At 44.5% G+C, this 21,054-nt stretch overlaps 1 protein-coding gene across 3 annotated transcripts in view; it reads left to right on the top strand.

Annotated features, from left to right (window-relative positions):
• Window positions 1-21,054, top strand: part of TAOK3 (TAO kinase 3) — an 80,167-nt gene that overhangs the window by 50,348 nt on the left and 8,765 nt on the right. For 2 of the 3 annotated variants that reach the window (XM_035340999.1, XM_035341000.1), the window contains 3 exons: window positions 4,735-4,902; window positions 7,796-8,002; window positions 14,269-14,403. In XM_035340999.1, the coding sequence (XP_035196890.1) occupies window positions 4,735-4,902; window positions 7,796-8,002; window positions 14,269-14,403 (510 nt within the window). The remainder of the gene's footprint in view (window positions 1-4,734; window positions 4,903-7,795; window positions 8,003-14,268; window positions 14,404-21,054) is intronic. The other variant, XM_035341001.1, reaches the window with a different exon arrangement.

Below are 21,054 nucleotides of genomic sequence, written 5' to 3'. Positions count from 1 at the left end.
GCAGGAACTTCCACCAGCCTCTCTACTACGCCACAGTGTCAGTAGGATGCCCTGAGTTGTGACCATGCTGCACTCTGTGGCCTCTGAAAGAGCAGAGAAGAGATGAGGGAAGAAACTAAAAATGACCTTTTGGGGGCATTTACACAATTTTGTGTAAAGTACTGTTACTGTTAACTTCCTGATGTGCCTTCATTTTTTTCTTCAGTAGAGAAAAATGTTACTTTTTCTGTTGTTCACCAGGCAATATTTGCTGCCAAGCTTATATGCAATTTCGGTGAAGATTTAAGGCTTGTATTTTGCTACAGACCTTCTCGCTGGAAGCAATAAAAAATCTGAAAAGCCATTTTAATTGCTACTCCAACCCAAGACTTAACCAGTCTTCATAAGATGCACAGGCAATAGCAAATCTTTTGCAGAGCTGGAAGTACTTTGACAATTATACTCCACATGATGAGAGGATTAGGATCTTAATGAAGTTTTACGGATAGTGGCCGATTAGGTAAAGAAATAGGCGTATTAGGGATGGAAAGAGCCTGAGTGACCTAGGTTATGTCCTGGCCAGGCCGGGATTGCTGTGGGTTGCTCTGAGCTGTCCTGTTTTGTCCTTTTTCAGCACAATGCAGATGAAGTTCAGGAAGGTTATCACAAACATATTTTTTTCTAGTAATGTCAGCATGATTAATTCTGATCTGTTCATACCTTTCAAATCCGTTCACAATCACAGAATGGTTTGGGTTGGAAGCAACCTAAAAGACCATTAGTTCCCTGACATGGCAGGGGGGTGGACACCTCCCACCAGACCATGTTGCTCAAAGCCCCATCCAGCCGGGCCTTGGGGGCACCTCCAGGGATGGGGATCTTTCTGCCTGCTCTCAGTTCAGCTCTTTCCTTTTTGCTCTAGTCTTGTAAATCATTCCTTTGTGCCTGTCTGATCCTGGGTTTGGGTTAACTTCTGTTCACCCAGCCAGAGTTCAGCTGGCTGGACAGGCATTTTTGGCTATGGGCATGCCTCTGTGTTACTCCAGGGGTGGTTACGCAGGCTGTGCGTGGCACTGCTACAGCAGTGGGGTTTGGGATGCTTCGTTCTTCTGGCTGCTGTCTTGTTCAGAGGTCTTGACAAATTTACCGGTTAGTGCCACCTGTAGATTATTACTTAGCAAGCAAACTCTGCATCTATTTTGTTGTGAATTTCCAGCCATTACATTTTTCAGCTTCTCTAGTCAGGCAATGTTGTATTTCTATCTGTTTCTGATCCCATTTTCCAATTTTATTTTTATTTTTATTTTTTTGTCCTAGATGGGCTTTGAGTAATTGCTCTTGATTAATTAATGTCTCCTAATGTTTGCTTTTTTTCTATATCCGTGCATCATGCTTGGAAGTTAAAAGTAGCACTAACAGAATAGGCCTGGGTTAACTTATCAACTACCAAAAAGGTGTTTATGTCCCTTCAGTAGTCTCCGTACCGAACCCAATTAATTAGAGCTAGCTCTGGAAATAGCTATCATTTTGGAAAGTGCCTCATGCAGATTCATAATAACCATGAGCATGTAGGAGGGGGACCCGTGCTGGGACTGATGTGTCCTGAGTTTGACAGAGCCTTGTCAGCGAACCCTAAATCAGTTCCATTTTCTCAAGTCATCAGCGTTCAGTTTACCTGAGAAGTACAGGAACTGTTTATAATTCCCAGGGCTTTGTCTCTGGAAAATTCAAGGGCAGCCTTTCTTTACAAAGTAGGGATGTGTGCAATCCTGTCCGGCCCCTTCTCCATCAGGCTTTTTTTATTTTTCATTTTTAAGTATCTCCTTTCTATAAAATTGATTAGTGGCCCTGCTATTCCTCTGGTTGCCGTACATAGCTGCTGGTGAGAATTGCATGGCATGCTGCTGTTTCACACCAGGTAAACAGGACTCGGTTTTTCCTTAAATATTTGAGCAGAGGAATTGTTAGCTCCGTAGGGTGTTTTGCTTAATTTCCACAGTAGGTTAGATTGCTGCTCTGTGTCTACCTGCCAGCCTTTTCATGCTGATTTTTGTTCTAAGGCTACCATTCAGCCTTTGTTTTATGGCTTCTCTTGTTGCTTTTTCAGCTCAGTAAAATGCGTTCTCATGGATGTTTCTGAATCTCTTGGTTCTTGAAGTGAGAAATCGAAATCATGCACTCTTTACTGAATAGCTGGCTTTGCACTCACTTCTGTCTTTGCTTTAAGCCTGGACCATATAGAATATTTAACCCTCATGCCTTCACTTTCCAGGTAAAGGCTGACAAACGAGCTTGTTTTTACTTTCTCTTCAGCGCCCGGTAGATTTTTCCTGTGATCCATTTGTGCTGTGGCACGTAACCAGCGTTTTGTTCTCCGGTTCTGCTTGCAGCACCCCGACAATCCTTTGACCAGCTAATAGGTTTATGTTGTGGGTTTCAGAATGATTCATTCATGTGGATTGGCAGTCTTTCTGCTCTCTAGGAATAGTGTAAGTTCATTGAAGGATATGATTTCAGGAGTACCTTAGGTTGGAGTCTGCACAAACAATTGGAGCTGGGATGTCATTCTTAAATTATGTATATTCAGTCTTTTTGTTTGGTGTTAGACTTTCAGAGCAGTACCCCAGATGTTCCCTCCCGCAGGAAACATCTCCTCCCTAAAGCTTGTCAGATTATAAGATTCAAGGTCTTTTTTCTTTTAGGGATTTTTTTACTTGCATGTAGTAAACAGGGATAGAGAGAAATTTTTGTGGCCACATTTTCTTAAAGGGAACTGAATTTTAAGGGGTGTTTGAGAATGTGTTCAATTTCAGTTTACTATCCTGGATGAAAACAAACCAAACCTGTCTCAATAATATTTTCACTTTCAAAAATTAAATTACAAAATTTTATTTAAACACTTACTGTCTTATTTTTCTCAGCTTGTATGATAATCTCAGGAGACTTGGTTCTGTTGGTTACTCTTCCAGCCAACTTGCTGCTTGCCTTTAGGTTAACCACTTCTTTTTGAGTCTGTTTTTTCTTACAATTTGAAGAAAGTATACAAGTTAAGTCCTATCAGCCATCATTTCTAACCAATTTTTGCAGTAGCTAGCAGAGCAGTGACTACATTTTATATATGTAGTTCAGTTATTTCATGCAGACAAGCATTTGGAATTGTGTTCTCATTATACAAGTCCTTTGTTTTTATGCATCTGCCTTATAGTTTCCATGTGGTCCCATTCTAATATTTGAGGAGCTTAAATATGAAGCACATAGCCTGTCACTTTATGAAAGGAGTGTTTGCAGTGTTAAAGAATATGCGTAAACAAGTATACGCTGGGTAGATAGGATGGAGTTAAGCTCAGGATCATTGTTCCAAATGCATTACTGCTTTCAAAAAATTACCTATTATCTACGATGAGATATAAATGGTTACCTTTTTTCTAATCATAAATAAGCTGCAGATTGTTTGCCACTGTTTACAGGGAAATAAATGGTGGGGATCTGAAAGGAGCAGAAATGAATCATTTTGCTTCTGTGTGAAATAACGTGGTATTTTTAGTTATAATTCAAAAGTAAACGCCATCACTGCTAGCAAAGACATGGATACCGAAGTGACTGGCTTTCTCCTTTAACAAAACTGAAATGCACAATAGTTTCAATTCACTTAAAAACAAGAAATAAGCCTGCGGCCTGATTCTTTCTATGCTTATTTAGAAATCGTTAAGTGATGATCTGGTCAACTTTCTTGTGCACAAGACTTGCGTTTTGAGAAGGGCTGGGTCTGTTGTGTCTGTTAGTGCAGCTCCAGGTGGCTGTATTAGTGCTTGAGTTTGAAGGGTGCCACCAGATCCAGGGGAGAGATGCGTTTCCCCGAGTTCATGAACTGACAGACTCCATCGCCAGTTGTACAGCGCAGGAGAGGATGTGGCTGCTAAGTCAGAGCAGAGCATTTCGTCACGTACTTAAGTTCCCTTGAACAACCTACTGCTAAGTCTGCACTTAAAACCTGTGCTTGTACATCTTTAGGGGTTGGGAAGAACTGGATTATTTTTTTCTTAAACTCTTCAATAATAAACAAGCCTTGCAGTCTTCTTACTGGTTTGGAGTAGGAGTAGGTCAGATGCAGGGTAAATCTTTGCATGAAGCTTAGGCAGGTAATCTTCCATAATCAGGATTGATTAATCTTCATCCTTTATGCATTTTGTTCATTTTTAAGTCCTGTGCATTTGCAGGGTTTAAAGTGGCAGTGTCTTGTTCCTCTTACACATAACGTGAACGGGATTGGGAAGGAACAAATCAGCTCTGATGTTTGGAGAGCCCAGAAAACCTGACCTCGGTCCAAAAAGTGCATCAGGGAGTCGGGGCAGGAGCTTTCAAAGGACCTCTCTGCCCACCATCCTGCCTCTCCTGCCACTGATGCGTACGTGCACATGAGTTTCAAGTCACATAGTGATTTTTGCTCCTTTCTCTGTGCTCCGCATTAGATTGTGTTCTGTGCTGAAGCAGTTCCCCTGACTTCCCAACAAAGCACTTTGCAGCCTACGCTTCAAAACTCAAAGGGCATAGCACGATCCGCTTGGTTGTTTGATACAGTGATGAGTACGGTACGGGTAATCAGTGCTGAGTCTTTCGTAACAGGTATTATTAACTGCTGAACGTGAACTGGTGTCTCGTGCCCCTCTTGGGGGGAGAAGTCCCTGTGCCCCTGTTTTCACATCAAACATACTAGTGTCATGTCTGAGACTGTGTGTTTTATTTCCTTGATTATAGCACGATTTTGTTCGCCGAGACCGACCACCAAGGGTACTAATAGACCTTATCCAAAGGACAAAAGATGCAGTACGTGAACTGGATAACCTTCAGTACCGGAAAATGAAGAAAATCCTTTTCCAAGAGACACGGAATGGCCCACTGACCGAGTCTCAAGAGGAGGAGGAGGTACTTTTGTTTCGTTAACCCATTTGCACTGTTCTAAATCATCTTAGGGCAAGTGAGATGTTCCTGTCCTTAAGCGGCAGAACAAACGCAGCCAGATATGGATGCAGTCCGTGTCACTGGAATATCATCTGAACCAGCAGAGACAGGATAGGATAATGAGCGTTAGCAGCCATTACTGTGTTAGATGTGTACTTATTGGCAACTTTAAAACTTTTTTTTCAAATGGTTGCCTTTCTTCTGAAAGCTTTAGGGAAGAAACTCATCTGAAGGGAGATTATCTACGATGAAAATTACCTCAGATCCTGTATGAAGGAGGGCCTACTGATGGTCCAAGGTTTCCGGTCTTATAAGCACAACCAAGACCAATTGATAAATGATAATATTTTAAAAAAATTAACATAGGCCCATTGCTTTATCGTATAGTTACCGTGAGCTGAAAAGCAAATCACCAAATTAGTAAGACTTGTTTTTAAAATTTTTAATCTTTTTTTGCTTTAATATTAAAGATATAAAACTCAGCTGCAATTTAAATCTTGTAATAAACAACCCACTTAATCAGGGTATGATAATTGACACTAACTGTGGCTCAGAGAAGAAAAACAGTCATTTTTCAATTGATGAGATTAGATGGAAATTTATGTCGTTTGTTGCAGGCACATCGGATAAATAAATCCATGCCTGGTTCTCAACCATAAAAAAATCACAAACAAATTGATGTTTTTATTCCTTTTTGCTGCAGTACAGCAAGATCACGTGCAGGGAGATGCCCAAGTTTAGTGTACGTTTGGGGACTTGGCTTTGAGGTTTGTGTATGTCAGATATTCTTTTAAGGCTAGGCTAGAGCGTTGGTTTAAGAGGTGGGCAAGTTTGGGTGTCAGGAGAGCAAGCAGGAAGAAGAGACCAGTGCTTAATACTGTCCTTCACTGGGGGAAGATGCACAAAAGCAGTAAAAACAGCAACCACTATGGTTAAAGCTAAAAAGCGCTGCTGTTCTGACCCTCCAGCTAGGCAACTTTAAATTTTTAGGTTACTTATCTGGGGGAGGGAGAGTGGGAGCATCACATTTTTGCACTGAGAACTTCAAGTTATGTCCACCTGTGTGAAACAAACTGCTGAGAGAGTGACAGAGCAGGAAGCACAAGGAAATGAGCTTCCCACTTGACAATTCAGCAGATCCAAGCTCAACAGCCAAGGTGTGGTAGCAGTTGACTCTGAGATGCATCTTCCTCTGTTCTTCCTGTCCCCACCCCTAAAAAGAGGGAAAAAGTGTGTGTCCAGGAATTAACACTAATAAAGCTCACACTCTGCATGTGCACAGCATGCCCTGCACTGGGTTTTACCCCGAGCTTGCGTACCACAAAAAGAGGTTGTATTGCTCGTGTTTACATTGCTTACTTGATGGTGAAAGTTAAACACAGCACTCGCTTCAGTTGCTAATGGTTAACAGAAGCTGTAAATGCCACAAGCCAGTTTCTCCTTCTACCTTAGTGTAAGGGACATTACAAATCCTTATTTTTAACACTAAAAATAATACTAATGGCTTCCTCAGAGCTCTTGAAAGGAACTAAAGATCATTTGGAAAGTATTTAAGCCAGGAAGTCAACGTTGAGGTTGCATGTGCAATCTCTTCTCTGTCCTTTTGTGCATATGTATTTATTAGTTACAGTCACATTCTCATCTCAGATGCCTGATTATGTTATTTCTTCTGCAATTTTATATAAGAATCCTGCAAATGTTTTCATTCTCCTGTGTATATGGTCTCTGTAAAACAGTATTCTTTTGTATTTTGGAATTTAAGTGCTTTTACACAGGCTCTGAATGATCAGCTAATTGCTTAAAAAATAATCAGACAATCAAATACATATCTGTCAAGTCTGTCAAGTTTATCTTTCTTTGTTTCCAACCACATGAGTATCCTGTTAATTGATTTGAAATGTAATTCTCCCCAAGCTCACTTCGGAGGCCAGGAGGAACCGGGTGCAGTAGCAAGCCATTCATTTTGATGAGCTGAGGCTATTTCAGAGCAGGAGCTGAAGGCTGTTCAGAGCTCTCAGTCCTCACTGCAAACATCTTCAGTCCCGTTAGTTTATTACTGGGGACTCTGTACGTTCTCAAGTCAGTCCAGTTTAAGCTCATACTCAGGGATTACTGAGCTGGTATGAGTACACAAGCAAAAGGAAAAAAAAGATACTAACTTCTGATATTTGTCTGTAGAAGAAAAACGTCCAATGTGAGGAACAATTATTTAGGTTTGTCTAAGCAGATTACAATAACTTTAATCGCTGTAGTAATGCAGGCTCTTCTGAGTCAGCTGTTTAGAGGTGAATGAAGATTACATAAGAATTTATCTTGGCTGAAAACACAAAGATAGTATGTTGGTTTTAGCTTGAAAGAATGTCACTGCTGACTGCTTGGGGCACAGAGGTTAAAACCTCTGCACCCGTGATGTACCTGAAATAGCTACCGAGTCATGAACAAATTGGTTCATCTTCTGACTCACAAAATGTGTTGTAGCATAAAAATTTGGAACATGATTTTAATACAAACTTCAAAGATTGTTCCTTTCATATTTACGAGACTCCTTTCACCACCAGTCCAGTATTCCTGGATGCCTCCTATTCAAGCCAGAGCCATGCCCAGACTTACTGATATGTTCAGAAAAACCGCCCTGATGTCTGATTTATGAGGATTGCAGGGGAGGAGGCAAAAGCTCACTGCCCACTGTGGAGTGCTGCACAATCCAGGCAGCCTTGAGAAACGTAGTTGCCGAAATACTGAGCAAAACCCCTTTAACTCTGCAGAGTTGCCTTTAAAGCAAACCTTGGGCACCGCAGTCCCCTGTTGGGCAGGTGACCTCCTGCGGTATCTGTAACACATGCCCCTTGTTTTATAGGACAGTGAGCATGGATCAAACCTGAGTAGGAAGATGGACAGTCTGGGCAGCAACCACTCCATCCCGAGCATGTCTGTGAGCACAGGCAGTCAGAGCAGCAGTGTGAGCAGCATGCAGGAGGTCCTGGATGAGAGCAGCCCTGAACTGGTCATGATGCATAGTGACGAGAGCACAATTAATTCCACTTCCTCCGTTGTTCATAAGAAGGTATGTCCTCTGGTGCTCTCCAAAGCTTCCTGCCCTCCCTGCTGTCGCTCGCGCTGCGTAGGGCCCAGCGAGCAGCGTGCTGTGGTCTTGTGCTGAGCTGTTCGCTGAGAGCAGGAGCTGGTGATGGGCTTGCCAGAGTCAAGTTCTGTGTTTTTTAATTTTAACGGCTGAGCTGCGTTCAGATAATCTCTGAAAATACAAAGAGATGGTTAAGGAAGGGTAGCGCTGTCCGTGTCTAGGCAGGGTCCACGCAGACTTACTGCATGCCTCCTTGCCTGCCCCGCATGTGCACTCCTTCACCTCTGCTCGTATCTTCAGTCCTTGTTTCCTTGTGAATGAGTGTGCTGTACTGTGTATGTAGCACGGTGACAAGTGGTCCCAGCAAAGCTAACTGTTTACCAGTCACAGTGTATGATTAAAATCTGCTTGCACTTGGATTTCCCTCATGAGAAGTGGAAGTGTGCAGAACTTTGGACCCTTCCCACGAGGTACGTTTCCAGTTAAATACTACTCACTGCTTCTCTGCTCTCTCACTGCATGCTGTGATCTGTTGCCTTTTTGTTTTCTTGGTGTTAGATAGCAAACTGAAATTGTCTACCTCTAAGTCAGCATCTAATCTGTGGGATTGTCTGAGTGAAATAGTTTTGGCTTGGCCTTAGCAGTGTCATTTACTAGTGGGCAGTAAAGCGTAGGCTTTGTGTGATTGCATTTGCAAAGAGCTTCAATGTGTATGTGTGCTTTTTGCCAGAAGAACTAAAACATTACAGCAGCAATAAAAGTATGAGTTTCACATTTGTGGGGTTGTGACAAAGCCTGGTTTTAACTAACTAAATATTTGTAAGCATTTTTTTTTCTCGTGAAATACATTATTTATGTAACTGAATATTGAAGCGTTTATAAAAGGGACCTCTCAAGTAATTTTGTCTCCAGCAAAAGATTGCCTTATATATTTAAAGATATGGGAAGATAAGATGCACATATTTCAGTGGATTACATTTTTTTTTCAAATTATGTTTTCAATAGCACCTTTAGAGAGAGACCTTTTGGAAAAAAATAGGTACAAAAGGCCAGTCCAAGGAACCATCGGAACAAAGAGCGGCGTGATTGATCTTACGTTCTGGGTGATGCTAGCTGGAGCTTGTTTCTCATGTTGTGTAGGTTTCAAGAATGAGTATTTTGATTTCACATTGCCAGGTAGTTATATTTATGTATGCATTAAAATAGAAGTCAGAGAGATTGATTTACACAATAGTAAATTATAATATTACTGATGGATCGGTGTCATTACAGTTGATGAAGACAAAATGTGAGCCACACCTGCCAGACCTACATTGCATTTGTGAAAGAAGTAGAGTTCCTGCTTGCTTTAAGAATACTATTTCACTTGGTGCTGATTGTATGGCACTTCTAAAGTACAAATACAGGAGACTTCTGAGGTTATGAATTCAATCCTCTTAGCATTGTAATAACTGCTATGTTCTGTAAGATGAAGACATTCAGCTGAGAACAATGCTCAGTTCAGTTAGGCTCCTTTTAAAAACTCCCCTACTCACGGTTTATGTATGGTGTCATATTTAAGTTACGGGCAGAAATAAGTGTTAGCTGCCTCTGCTTATGGGTACCTGTGGGCAGGGAGCGTATACTCGCATAATCCTGTGGTTGCACACTATACACGGGACAACACTTGTACTGTGAAAAAGCATAATTATGACACCACGTGAACGTTTTTATTATTTGTTTGGAAGAACAGGAGATCATGCACAGCTTTAAGGGAGTTAGTGTAAAAGAACTCATATAGAGGTCACTTAAAGCAGATGTTTTAAAGTAATTTTGGAAGTATAAGAGCCAGATCTGCACAGATAACTCTTGCACGTTCCCTTCTGCTGTATGTATGCATTTAGAATATGCATAGCAGGACATACACCACTCTGAAAATATAGTTTAAATTTAATATATGCCTTTTAAAAATTCTCTGTTACTTTGGGAAATGCAATTTTAAACAATATATATAATATATATTAATATATACATTAAAAGAATAAAATTGGAACAGGACATTTCAGGGGATTTATGTACAAATACATTCATTCTGTTTTCAAGTTAAAGGTCTTTATTCTGGAAAAAAAAAAAAAGTTCAAATTGTGCTTGCTTTAACAGTGTTTCTGTAAACTGATTAAGTTAATCCACACAACCTGTTTTTGTACTACCAGGTGAGAAGTAGGGAGCTCAGTAATGCTCTGGAGCCTAATCAAAACAAAATTAAAAGAACCTGGGGTTCAAGTTTAAATTTAACTGTTGTTTTGCATTTCATCAGCCTTTAAAGGCTAAAAAGAAAATACAGATGAACATAATTAGCCAGCTGTCTGCATTATGTGGACACGGGGTCATCCACTAGATTGTTTTGACACAGGTCAAATCAGAGTGTTGTGTAAAATTATGGTATTCCACAAATGTGTTAATTAACAACCTCCAGATGTACCAGACTGTGCAAATGACCAGGATGGCTAAATTGCCTGAACTCTTCACATTTTTTAAGACTCGGAGCTCCAAGTGTCGGAGGCCTTTTGATTTCTTTGCACTACGGCCCCACAGTTCTGTAAAATTTAGGATGAGCAAGTCTGTGGGGATGTTCAAAACACAATTCCCAACCTTCGGTGCTTCACGCCACTGCCTGGTGTGAAGAGCCAGCCTGAGTGGCTTCCAGGAGCGCTGTTCTGCTGTCTGAAATGAGTGGGGCAAGCGGTAGGACTCAGAATGCTCCAGTGTGCGATTACTTTATTTCCATAGGACTTTATAGTAGTAAGGGGGAAAAAATAAGTCTCATTTAATCTAAGCAACAAGCCAGTAAGGTACTGTTTTGTTCAGCTTCGCTGTACAGACTTGTTGCTGGTCCTTACCTCTTAAAGGTGAAACTTTAACAACAAAAACGTTGCCAGGGGAATCCTCTGATTAAAATCTAGTTTATAACAAAAGGCATGAAAAGAGGACATTGACAAACTCTGCCCAATGCCGCCTTCAATGCCACGGACTTCTCTAAGACCTGTTGGAGCTTGAGTGACTTTGCAAGTCCACTGAACTACCCTGTGCACGCAAGTGCCTACCACTGCCATGATCAGCACACAGCCTTCCTGCTGCCTCTGCCCTGCTCTTCTGTGGGAGCTCTCCTGCATGTCAAGAGTTAAGATTCACGTTTGGAAAAGGTGGTGGTTGTATGAGAAGTAAAGGATATTTGGGTGTAATGACCTTCAGGCTTGAGTTTTGGCTTGCGTGCACAGGCAGTGATGAACCCTGCGTGCTGTCTGGAGCTGCCAAGGAGGTCATGAAGCCTTTTCTAGAAAGACTCCTGATACATCAATCTCTGCGGGTTATTGAAGTATTTAGTCCGGTGTCTTAAAACGAACGATGGCACCCTGCTTCCTTTAAATTCTTACAAGTTGGGGATTTGCTGCAGTTCTATGCACTGCTCTGCTCCGCGGGAAGGTACTTGGTGTGCAGCACGCAGGTGAATATTCCAGTCGAGGTGAAACTGGATGTTTCTGCCTCAGGCCGATCCAGTTGGTGGGTTTGCTGTTGGAGAGGCTGGTTGTGAATCAGATGCAGAAGACGATGGGACTCCTTCCTCTGTTTGGTTAGATCTTTGCACTTAATGTGGGATACTTTGCCAGTGCGAGAGTTTCAACGCTGCTATGTGCTGAACAAATGTTTGGTGCTGAACTATGAAATACGATTTATAGATCTGTCTGCCCAGTTTTGCTGTGATTAAAATTTGAGGCAAAATTCTCATCGATTTATCAGGAGGAAAAAAATCAACTCCCATCTACCTACTGAGTTGTTTTCTGCTTGCTCCTGTGGCTTGCTCGTTCAGTTGCCTTCTGAGCAGGTATTTTATTCATGTAGGAAGTTCTGTTGCAGAAGTGTCTTTATTTTCCTTAGCATTTCATGGAACAAGCTACATCTTTCTTTATAAACGAACAAAAAATTACCAGTATAATTACTGCTATCTGGAAGGTGTCAGCCCAGAACATCCGTAGCGTAACACGAAAACACCATTAACAACAGGCGGTGAGCATTGCTCTTAAAAATGCATGGTTGCTGCATTAGGTCGATGTTCCTGAGATGTTGGCCTGGTGCTGGGGACCGTAAAACCTGCTGTTCGGTGAGGAGGATGAAAAGATGGTGTGTGGTGGAACCGAGGTGGGGCTCTGGAGAGCAGAATTTGGGTTATCATCCATGGGCTGACCTTGGGCAAGTCATGCTGGTTTGAGCAGTGGTTTGCTTCTTGTCTGGTTTTAATATTTTACAGTCATCATAGCATGGTATTGGAGAGAAGGAAGCTGATTGAAGGATTGTTTCTAGAAAACCTGAGGAACCTTGTTTGTTCACATGGGCTTTGTGTATTTGGCCTGATAGGCGAGGGTGCTGCGGAGCTACAGAAGGCATGGGAGTGGTGCTCTTCCCGTGGACCCATGCATGTCATCTGAGTGATGCTGCTGAAATTTACCTGTTTAATCAGGATTTTTGGTGCAACTATTAGAGTCTAAGACTTTTTTCGGGAAAATGTACAAGTCTGGGAGCACCCTTTCTGCCACATGAGCGCGCACGGATGGAAAATGTAAGATCAGCCCCACTGCTGGTAATTGCCCTTCTGTAACACTGCTTCCTCCTGCTGGGCCAATGAAAAGCCCAGCATCGGGGTGACAAATGTAAAAAGAAACGGCAGCATTTTATTACACTCCATGTAGGCCAACTACTTGTTTGGCAGACTGTCCTTTCTAATCGTTTGGGCATGCTGGGGCTCCCGTGGGTAGCTGCGGGGGTGCCCGGACAGTCTCAGCCAGGCCCAGCCCTGCAAAGGCAAGGGGGGGGCTTGGGGCACAAAGGCTTGAAACGAAGGATGGGAGAAGAGAAAATGATATTGAAAGTTGAATTGGCACGGGTCCAAACCAGAAAAAGCTAAATGCTGAGGACAGCAGAGGGGAAATGAGCATCAGGAGCGGGAGGGGCACGCCAGTGTGACAGCGGTGTGGTGGTGGAAGTGTTGGTGTGCGTTGGCTGGTTTCTTATCCTGGGTCTTTCTGACCTGGCCGATGTCTGGAGTGGTGACAGGGTGGTGAAGTGCTCGTGCTCGCCCACAGACACCCGCTGCACAGGCCCACAAGTCGCTGCTGCCATAGCCAGCGCTCGGCGCAAAGGCTGGCCTCTCCTGCTCGCCTTCAGTGTACACGTTCCTCACTTCCTCAGCCTTTGGTTTGTGTCCATGACGGCCACAGACCTGGTGAAACTGAGGAAGAACTGGTGGTGTTCAGCAGAAGCAGCTCGAGGAGGGCAGCCACGAAGCCGGGCTGGGAGCCCTGTGGTGGGTGCGTGACCATCAGCTCCCGTCATGGGACATGGCAGGCACCCGGCGGTGGTCAGAGCCGTCTGCAGGTGCGCTGACTTCTGGAGGCCACCTCTTCAATTAGCAGATTCACAATGTTGCTTCTGACGAGCGTGGCTGGTTGGGGTCTCCGTGGGCTCGCCAGGAGCTCTGCTGTCCTCACACCCAGCCCGCAGCGCTTCGGCAGAAGCACGGCTCTGCTCACAGCCCCTTTGCCAGCAAGCGAGAAGGGGAAGGCTGCACGAGAAACCATTTGTGCTAAAACCCGTGAGCTGTTGCTTTAAAGGGAAAAAAAAATCCTTTGTGGGCTGTGGAGAGAAAGTGCTAGAAGCGTGCGGGATCATGACTGGAAAGCAGGATCCCTGAGTGGCGGCGGAGGCGATCCTGCGCGGCGGCAGGGAGCGAGCCGGGACGCCGGCCCCGCCGCCGGGACAGAGGAGCCGGGCTGCCAAGGGAATGAGGCAAAATGTTGCTCTGGTGTTAAAAGGCAGCGGCGGCGGCTTTGCTAGACATGGAAGTCACGTTTTTCAAGGGATTACTCGGTTGCAGTGCTTTAAGCCAACCTTTCTGAGGAGCCCGGTCGCTCTGCATTGCTTTGTGCTTCTGAGTCTTTTTTTTTTCCGCACGTATGTAATACTGGAGGTTTAAAAAAAAAAAAAAATCTGCCAGGGATTCAGAAGGCATCCCGCTAGCGATCAGCTGACACGCCGAACCGAAGCTGCAATGTGTTGCTTATTCATTTTGTACCGTGGGAGCTGCAGGGGCTAGCAGAGAGCTAAACTATGCATTTCAAACAGCCGTGCTTGTGCAGAAAGAGGGCTGAGAGACAGGCAGCCGCCGAGGAAAGAGCACAGCTGGACTTTCTCCTTGTTTTTATCCATTTCTGCAGGATCATGTATTTATAAGGGATGAGGTGGGCCACAGGGATCGCAGGCCTGAGGTGCGGCCTACCCAGTCAGTGCAGAATCAGGCCCTCCACTACCGGAACCGAGAGCGCTTTGCCACAATCAAATCAGCGTCTTTGGTAAGCAGCCCCCACCCCTGCTCTCTCTCTGTCTCTTTCTCTTTCTCTGGGAAGGGGTCAAGAATTTTTTTTTTTTCTCTCTTAATTTTTTTTAATCTGTTGGCATAGCAACTAGATATTGCACCGAACGATGTTTTAACTGTGTGTGTGAAATGTGAGGTGTAGGATATCTGTAATATCTGGGCTTTCACACAGCATATCTTTCCAGTCTAGGTGGAATAAGCCACATTTGTGGGTGAAGCAAATATCGTCTTAATTTTTTTTTTTTTCCTCTTCCACCTATCTCCTTTGTTAGGGCTGCTAATATTAACAGATGTGCTTATTTGCATGTGCATAGAGTGTCTGTGTGTTTGTGTGAAATACGGTTAAATGCTATGGAAATGCAGATGCATATGGGTTTTGAAACAATAAGATTGCTGTTTCCAGGGTGAGCTACTGATGATTTTTTTTATTATTATTATTATTATTTTCCCATTCATTCATTTATTTCAAGCAACTGTGCTGTGACTGCGCTTTGCAGGCTGATCCCCAGGCGGAATAGCGGGGTTGCAAGAGCCGAGGGCTCACGGTGGGGCTGTGGGCTTACAAAGAGGAGGGGGATGGGCTGAATCCATCCAGATTTGTACTATTGCAAATGTGATTGCTGTAAGATGCCTTTGTAGTAGCGAGAGGGGTGTGTGCTGCCAGAGTTGGCGGCCGCGCCGCCTCCCCGGCACCCGTGCGGCTGCGGCCGGTGGCAGCCTTCGGAGGGGCCCATTCGTGGGAGTGGGGCAAGAAACGGGGTGGATGGGTGGACGAATGGATGGATGGATGGACAGACAGACATGTCACTGAAAGATTCGGGCCCCCCCGGCGTTGGAGGTCACATGGATGGGAGCGTTAGGAAGCACCGTGCAGCTTGCCCGCTGCCATGACATCATCCTGGACCAGCCCCGAAATTACAACAGCAGCCCTCCCCTTCTTGCTCTGCCCTGGCTGAATGATTTCTTTATTTTTTTATTTTTTGCCTTCACCACCACCATTTCTTGATCCCCCTGCACAGATCCTCCCGATCTCTCTGTGTGCAAGAGGCAGCGGCGTGTGTGTGACCACAGCTAAAGGTTGCCAGCCGAGCGGAAAAGCAGTGGCAGTGCCAGCAGCCAAATATCTTCCCGTATGGTGGTTGCTGCTGCTGTTAAATCCTAAAATGACGCTGAGGCATTCAGACCTGTCACCAGACACTTTGCAGGCTGAGATTTGGGGCAGGGCATCCGAGTTCCACCTTCTGCAGGGTTGTTAATGTGTAATACCCCCCGACTGCTCCCCGGGGCCGAGTCCCCTGCTCCCCTTCCTCCTCTCCCCAATTTCAGGATCCTCCTCTCCCTGATTTCAGGATTGACCTAGAAATGGGCACGTTAGAGGTCTGCTGGTCTCCTGGAGACCCTCTGCCTTGCACATTTTTTCTGTGTGTGTGTGTGCGTACAGCACAGCACCAGCACTGTTGCCGGCACTCAACAAATAAAAGTAGGATCCGGTTAAGTTGGCTGGAAGGAAGAAATGATAAATGGTTTAAGTACCATCATCCAAACGTATGTAAATTGATCTCTAGATTGATGGGTGTGTGAAACGTACTCATGATCTCTTACTCCCCATGGAAAGCTGCACCTCCTGTCTTGCCCTCAGCACCAGAGTCCATCTCTCTTCTCTTCCTCAGATATGTCATCCCTGGGCTTCTTGGGTGGGTGAAGTTATCGCGTGGTGAGACCCCCTTGGGAGCTGGTAAAAGGGTGGCACAAGGACAAGGACTGAGAGGTCTTCCCAGTCCTCTGAGCTCTGGGGAAGGCAGCAGATGTCCCAAGGTCGCTCTTCAGTCCCGTGGCAGTCCCCTGAGGGGCTGGGACTGTGTAGGCCTTACTTAGCCACTTGGATTTCCTGAATTGCTCCGCTTCAGTCACCAAATGATTATAAAGATACTGGGTCAGGAAGATGCTGGGCTTTTTGGAGAACTTTTCTGCTTCCGATTTTTTGTGGAACGTGCTGTGGTAAGGCTTAGAGTTCACACCAGTGCAGCAGTACATGCACAGCATCTTCTGGGACACGGGGAAGTCCCAACCCTTGTCTCATTGTGTTAGCCACTGGGGCTGTGGAAAAGCACACAGCGTGTCGTGTACAAACTTCATTGTTTCCCATCACATGCGTACGTATCCCCTGCGCCAACGAGAGAGAAGTTCCCCAAAACACACCCTGGGTGTTAGAGGAGGCATTGCTGTGTCCTTAGGTTCTGAGATTGCATGGTAGGAAAGTAATTTCATTATGTTTACAACAAAAATACTTTAATTTCAGTTAATTTTGTGTTAATTTCAGTGAATTTTGTGATGGGCTTTCCCTTTAATAATCTTTTATCTCTGCATTTTCCAAAATAGAAATGGAGAAAATAGTCTCAATTTCAACCATTTCCCCAGAACACAAAGAATGCCAGTATACATCCTTGGGTCTGAAGTGCTGCCACGGCTGCGACACACTTCTTTATTTAATCCCTGTGCACCCAGTTACCTCTGGGTGACTGGGTGGTGTCAGTGGGTGGCACAGTGCTGGTCCTGGTGCGGCCAAGGGAAACTGTCACACCTGCCCCCTTGTCTCCTGTTCCAGTATCTGGGGGGAAGATGAGGTCTGGCGTGTAGCTGATACAGGAAGAATGACCTAGACATGGCTGAAAGTTAGTGTGAAACCAGAAATTCAGACTATTCATCTGTGTTAATTTACTCTTTCAAATGCTATCTTAAAAAAATACAAATCCTGTGTGATAGCTCCTCCATGGCTGCTGCCATCACTCAGTTCCTCAGCAGCTGGGCACTGCTTTTGGGCACAGAAAGGTTACACGGATGAGAGCCACGCAGCCTGCATTGCAGAGCATCCTGACTTATCAGAAAATGGGAGTTCTGACACCAAATTTAGCGATCCGGGTGATATTTAAGTGTCAAAACATCCGCTGTGGGACATACTGAATACCACCTGTGACAAGAGAAGAGGGCAGCACTAGAGGAAGGACACCGAGCGCGGGGCTAGTGGGCTGCACTCATTGCTTCCCCCGGGACAGATCCAGGGTCTGGGGTGCTCACGTCCCCGTAGTTCACCCCTACATCAGGATACTGCAGGCTGAGGAAAGGCTTTCTGAAGGGCTCTGTCAACTTGGAAGTCTGGTCTCTTTCCAAAAACAAGCTCAAATAGTTTTACCACGTGGAGGGGGCCACAGACAAGAGGGCCACACTAGACAGCTCTACGCTTCCCGTGTCCCAGAGATTTTAAGTGCATTTTCCCTGCCCTGTTTTTCCGCAAAAGCATCACATGAATAATAAGGAAACCGGGCAGGCTTTCAGATTCATAGTGAAATGGGCTATCCACAAAGGAACGGGCTGTGAACATATCTTTCCAGTCTTTCAGTGATGCTTTGATGTAATTTATAACAGGTTTAAAGAAAAAAGAGGGTAAATGGGGTTAAGAAAGCTGAAGGAGTGATCTTGCTTTTTGAAACAAGTGCCTACTTTTGGTCTCATTTCAAGCAACAGTTTTAATAGTCACTCTTTCCTGGACCACCACCTTCATTGGTCATTGTGTGTACCACCTTCTCCCCCTTTTTTTTTTTTTCATTATGGCACTCTTGTGGCAGCATGGAGTGGTGCTACAGGGAAAATACTCTGCCTATTTCTGCTGTTGTATTCAAAATCAGTATCTGAAAAGGAGATCAGGTGCCAGCCACTTCTCCATCTGACTTTGTGGATTAGCAGTGATCCCGAAGTTAAGTTACAACGAGAAACCTCAGCCTTGAAGCTGAGAAGGCTGCAGTGAAAAAGAAAGCTGGAGGTTCTGCGTGTTGACAAGACTGCACCTATCCACATTTTCCAGTGAAGGGTGTTTTTTTTTAAATCCGTGCAGAGAGGCACTGGTTTGCATTTCTGGGTGTCTTTATGGTCGACCCCTTAACTCTCCACCACCTCATGCATTTCCTTGATACCTGCTTTTGCAGCTTTAAATGAAATGATCTAAGGGGTAAAACTTCATAGAAAGATCAGGCAGTAGGGACTCTACTGAAGGCCTTGGCATTCTCTTTGTAATCCAGATACTAGCAAAAATATTACATGATCTCATCCTGGGTGTGCAAAGCCAAATGTCTGCGTACATGTGAGCACTCTTCTCTGTATGTGGCCTTTAAAATGACATCGGGACAGTGTGACACCAAAACCTGGTACGTTTACATGGTGGCTCTTCCCCTGCACCCTCCTCTGCTGAAGCAATGACATTTTTTTCCAGATGCTTGTGCTCTTCAGCAACTCATCTGGTGCAGCCAAACAGATCTTTGCCCTAAAATACTGACTTGTTCTTTCTTATCTCAAGGAGGTTCTCTCATTGTGAGAGGCTGCTGGTGTCTTGCTCAGTCCTCTGCCGCCACCCAGCAAAGAGGATGTGGTGTTCTGGTTAGTTATCAAGAGGTGAGAATAACCCTGGCTTAGGAGAACATTCAGTGTCTTGGTAGAGCAACATATATTTAAAAATAAATAAATAAAAGGAACTCTAAGAACTGCCAGTTTGGAGAAGTTGTGAGCCCAGCTTCCTTACGTCAAGCCAAAATCTTGGAGAGTGAAAAAGAGGAACTTTGGATTTTGTGACAAGGGAACTGCCTGTGAGAGTAGGTTGGGAAAGGCAGCTGCCTGTCTCAGCGCTGTGTATGCCAAAGATGCAGAGGGATAAGAAACTGAGAAAATGTCGTGCCTTAATAAAAGCTGCTCTGTTTTATACCGAGTTTTGGTTCTGCCGATGCCTGATTCAACATGCTTCAAGTAGAACTCCAGGAAACCACAGTTTTCTCTTTAAACGATCCTGACATTTTCTGATTACGTGGAGAATAAATTTTGCAGTGAGCAATTCAGCTTTAATCTTTTCCCATCATAATCTGTGGGATTACATTTGCAAAATGCTTCTCAAAGTTCAAAGTGCCTTTGTCTAAGAATGCTAGAAGGGTGATGACTGAAACTTGCCCAGATATTGTTTTTCAGACGGTCACTGAGGCTGTGCACCCAGTACAGGCTTCATCTTTAAAGCCATAATCATCCAGGTATTGACATACTTAGTCTGACGTACTGCTCTGGTTCTGAGCTGGTCACATCAAGCAGCTAAGTCCAATTTATTTAAACTTCATCCATGCTGTCTCTGAGATCACCGTTCCTGGACCTCATCTTTGAGGCCGGAGTTCTGAAGAGTGTTGGTCTCAATTAGAGATTATGGTGATAAATCAACTCTTCAGCATGAGCATGCTGAATGCAGACATCAAGGCCATAAACCATCCACAAAGTCTACTGCTCTTCTTCTCCCTACTGCTCTTCTTCTCCCTGGTCTTCGGGAGTGAAATGCTGCTCCTGTTTTTTAGAGATTAGGACAAAGGGAAGACCGGCAAGGTTGGAAGTGGATTTTTAGACCTGTGTTTCTTATGTTCTTGCTGTTTGCCTCGTTCTGCCAACTTCTTGGTGCTGAGCACGCCCCGCAGAGCACTCTGCTCTTTGCAACCAGGCAGGGCCTGATCCGTTCAGTCAGATCCCGTGCTGCTTCCTGGTGTTACCAGATCTCCCCAGTGTTTCCTAAGCGATAGCAAAACACCCCACTACTACTGGCTTTGTGTTTCGGCAGTCATTCCTACGCTCCCACACGTTCTGATGCCTGGCTGAGGTGGGTTTCAGTACCCAGCCTCAAGCATATGAAGGAAGGCTTCCACGTTACACCGGTGGCTGAGGTGTAAGCATGTTTTCAATCCAGACGATTTCAAAATAACATCCCAAAATTCCCCATGCAAGGAGGATGTGATTTGTGCATCATCCCATCCTAAACCTGAGCTGCCCTTAAAGATCTCTGAAACGTGACCTCTGAATGGCAGCAGTGCTGGGGCAGGTGCCAGTTCTTTTCTCCTGGCTGCCTCTGGAGAAATTCATCAGCGAGGCTGGGCTCTTGCAGGCTGCAGGAAGGGCTGTTGGTTCGTGAAGCTTCCGTAATCCCCTGCAAAGGGCTCAGCTCTGCTGTTTATTGTTAGTGTTAAGGGAGAGATCCCCTCTTCTGGAATCAGACTGCAGCTCTACATGTGTGCCAAAGGCCTCCAGCTTTTAGCTCCCAGGGCTATCACATAAAGATCTGCTCATCTTCTATACGTGAAGTTCTTGGGACTGTATTCTTAATTAAAAATAATAATAATAAAAGCAAATCAGTCTTGGACACTTCTCATCTTTTGAAATGGAAGCATTACCGTTCAAGTTTTCTTCTGAAAAATTTTGGCACAACTTACTGCGTGTTGTTTCCTCCTTTCACATGGCTGTACTTAGGCATGGAAATGATGTGGAACCTGTGAGTTTGTTTCAGCTGAGCGGGGTTTAAAATCTGCTTAGACCATCTGATCAGTCTCGTTAAGAGCACACAGTTCCAGAACAGCGTCCCCTTGTTAGACAACTTTCAGTTCTGGTAGGGAATGAGCTCAGTCTGCTCTCTTCTTGCATTTTAAGATGAAATTTTGAAGGAGGTGCAGGAAATAGGTATTGAGTGACTGAACTGGAACGGTGGTAACTTGGGGCTTCCAGGAACAGGGAGTTTCTCAAAGTGGATGCCTTGTAAGCCCACGTAACCTTCAGGATTTGA

This window comes from Oxyura jamaicensis, chromosome 15 (genome assembly GCF_011077185.1).
Source record: "Oxyura jamaicensis isolate SHBP4307 breed ruddy duck chromosome 15, BPBGC_Ojam_1.0, whole genome shotgun sequence".
NCBI classification, from domain to species: Eukaryota; Metazoa; Chordata; class Aves; order Anseriformes; family Anatidae; genus Oxyura; species Oxyura jamaicensis.
The sequence above is the reverse complement of the archived record's forward strand: the minus strand, read 5'-3'. Positions and strand labels throughout refer to the sequence as shown.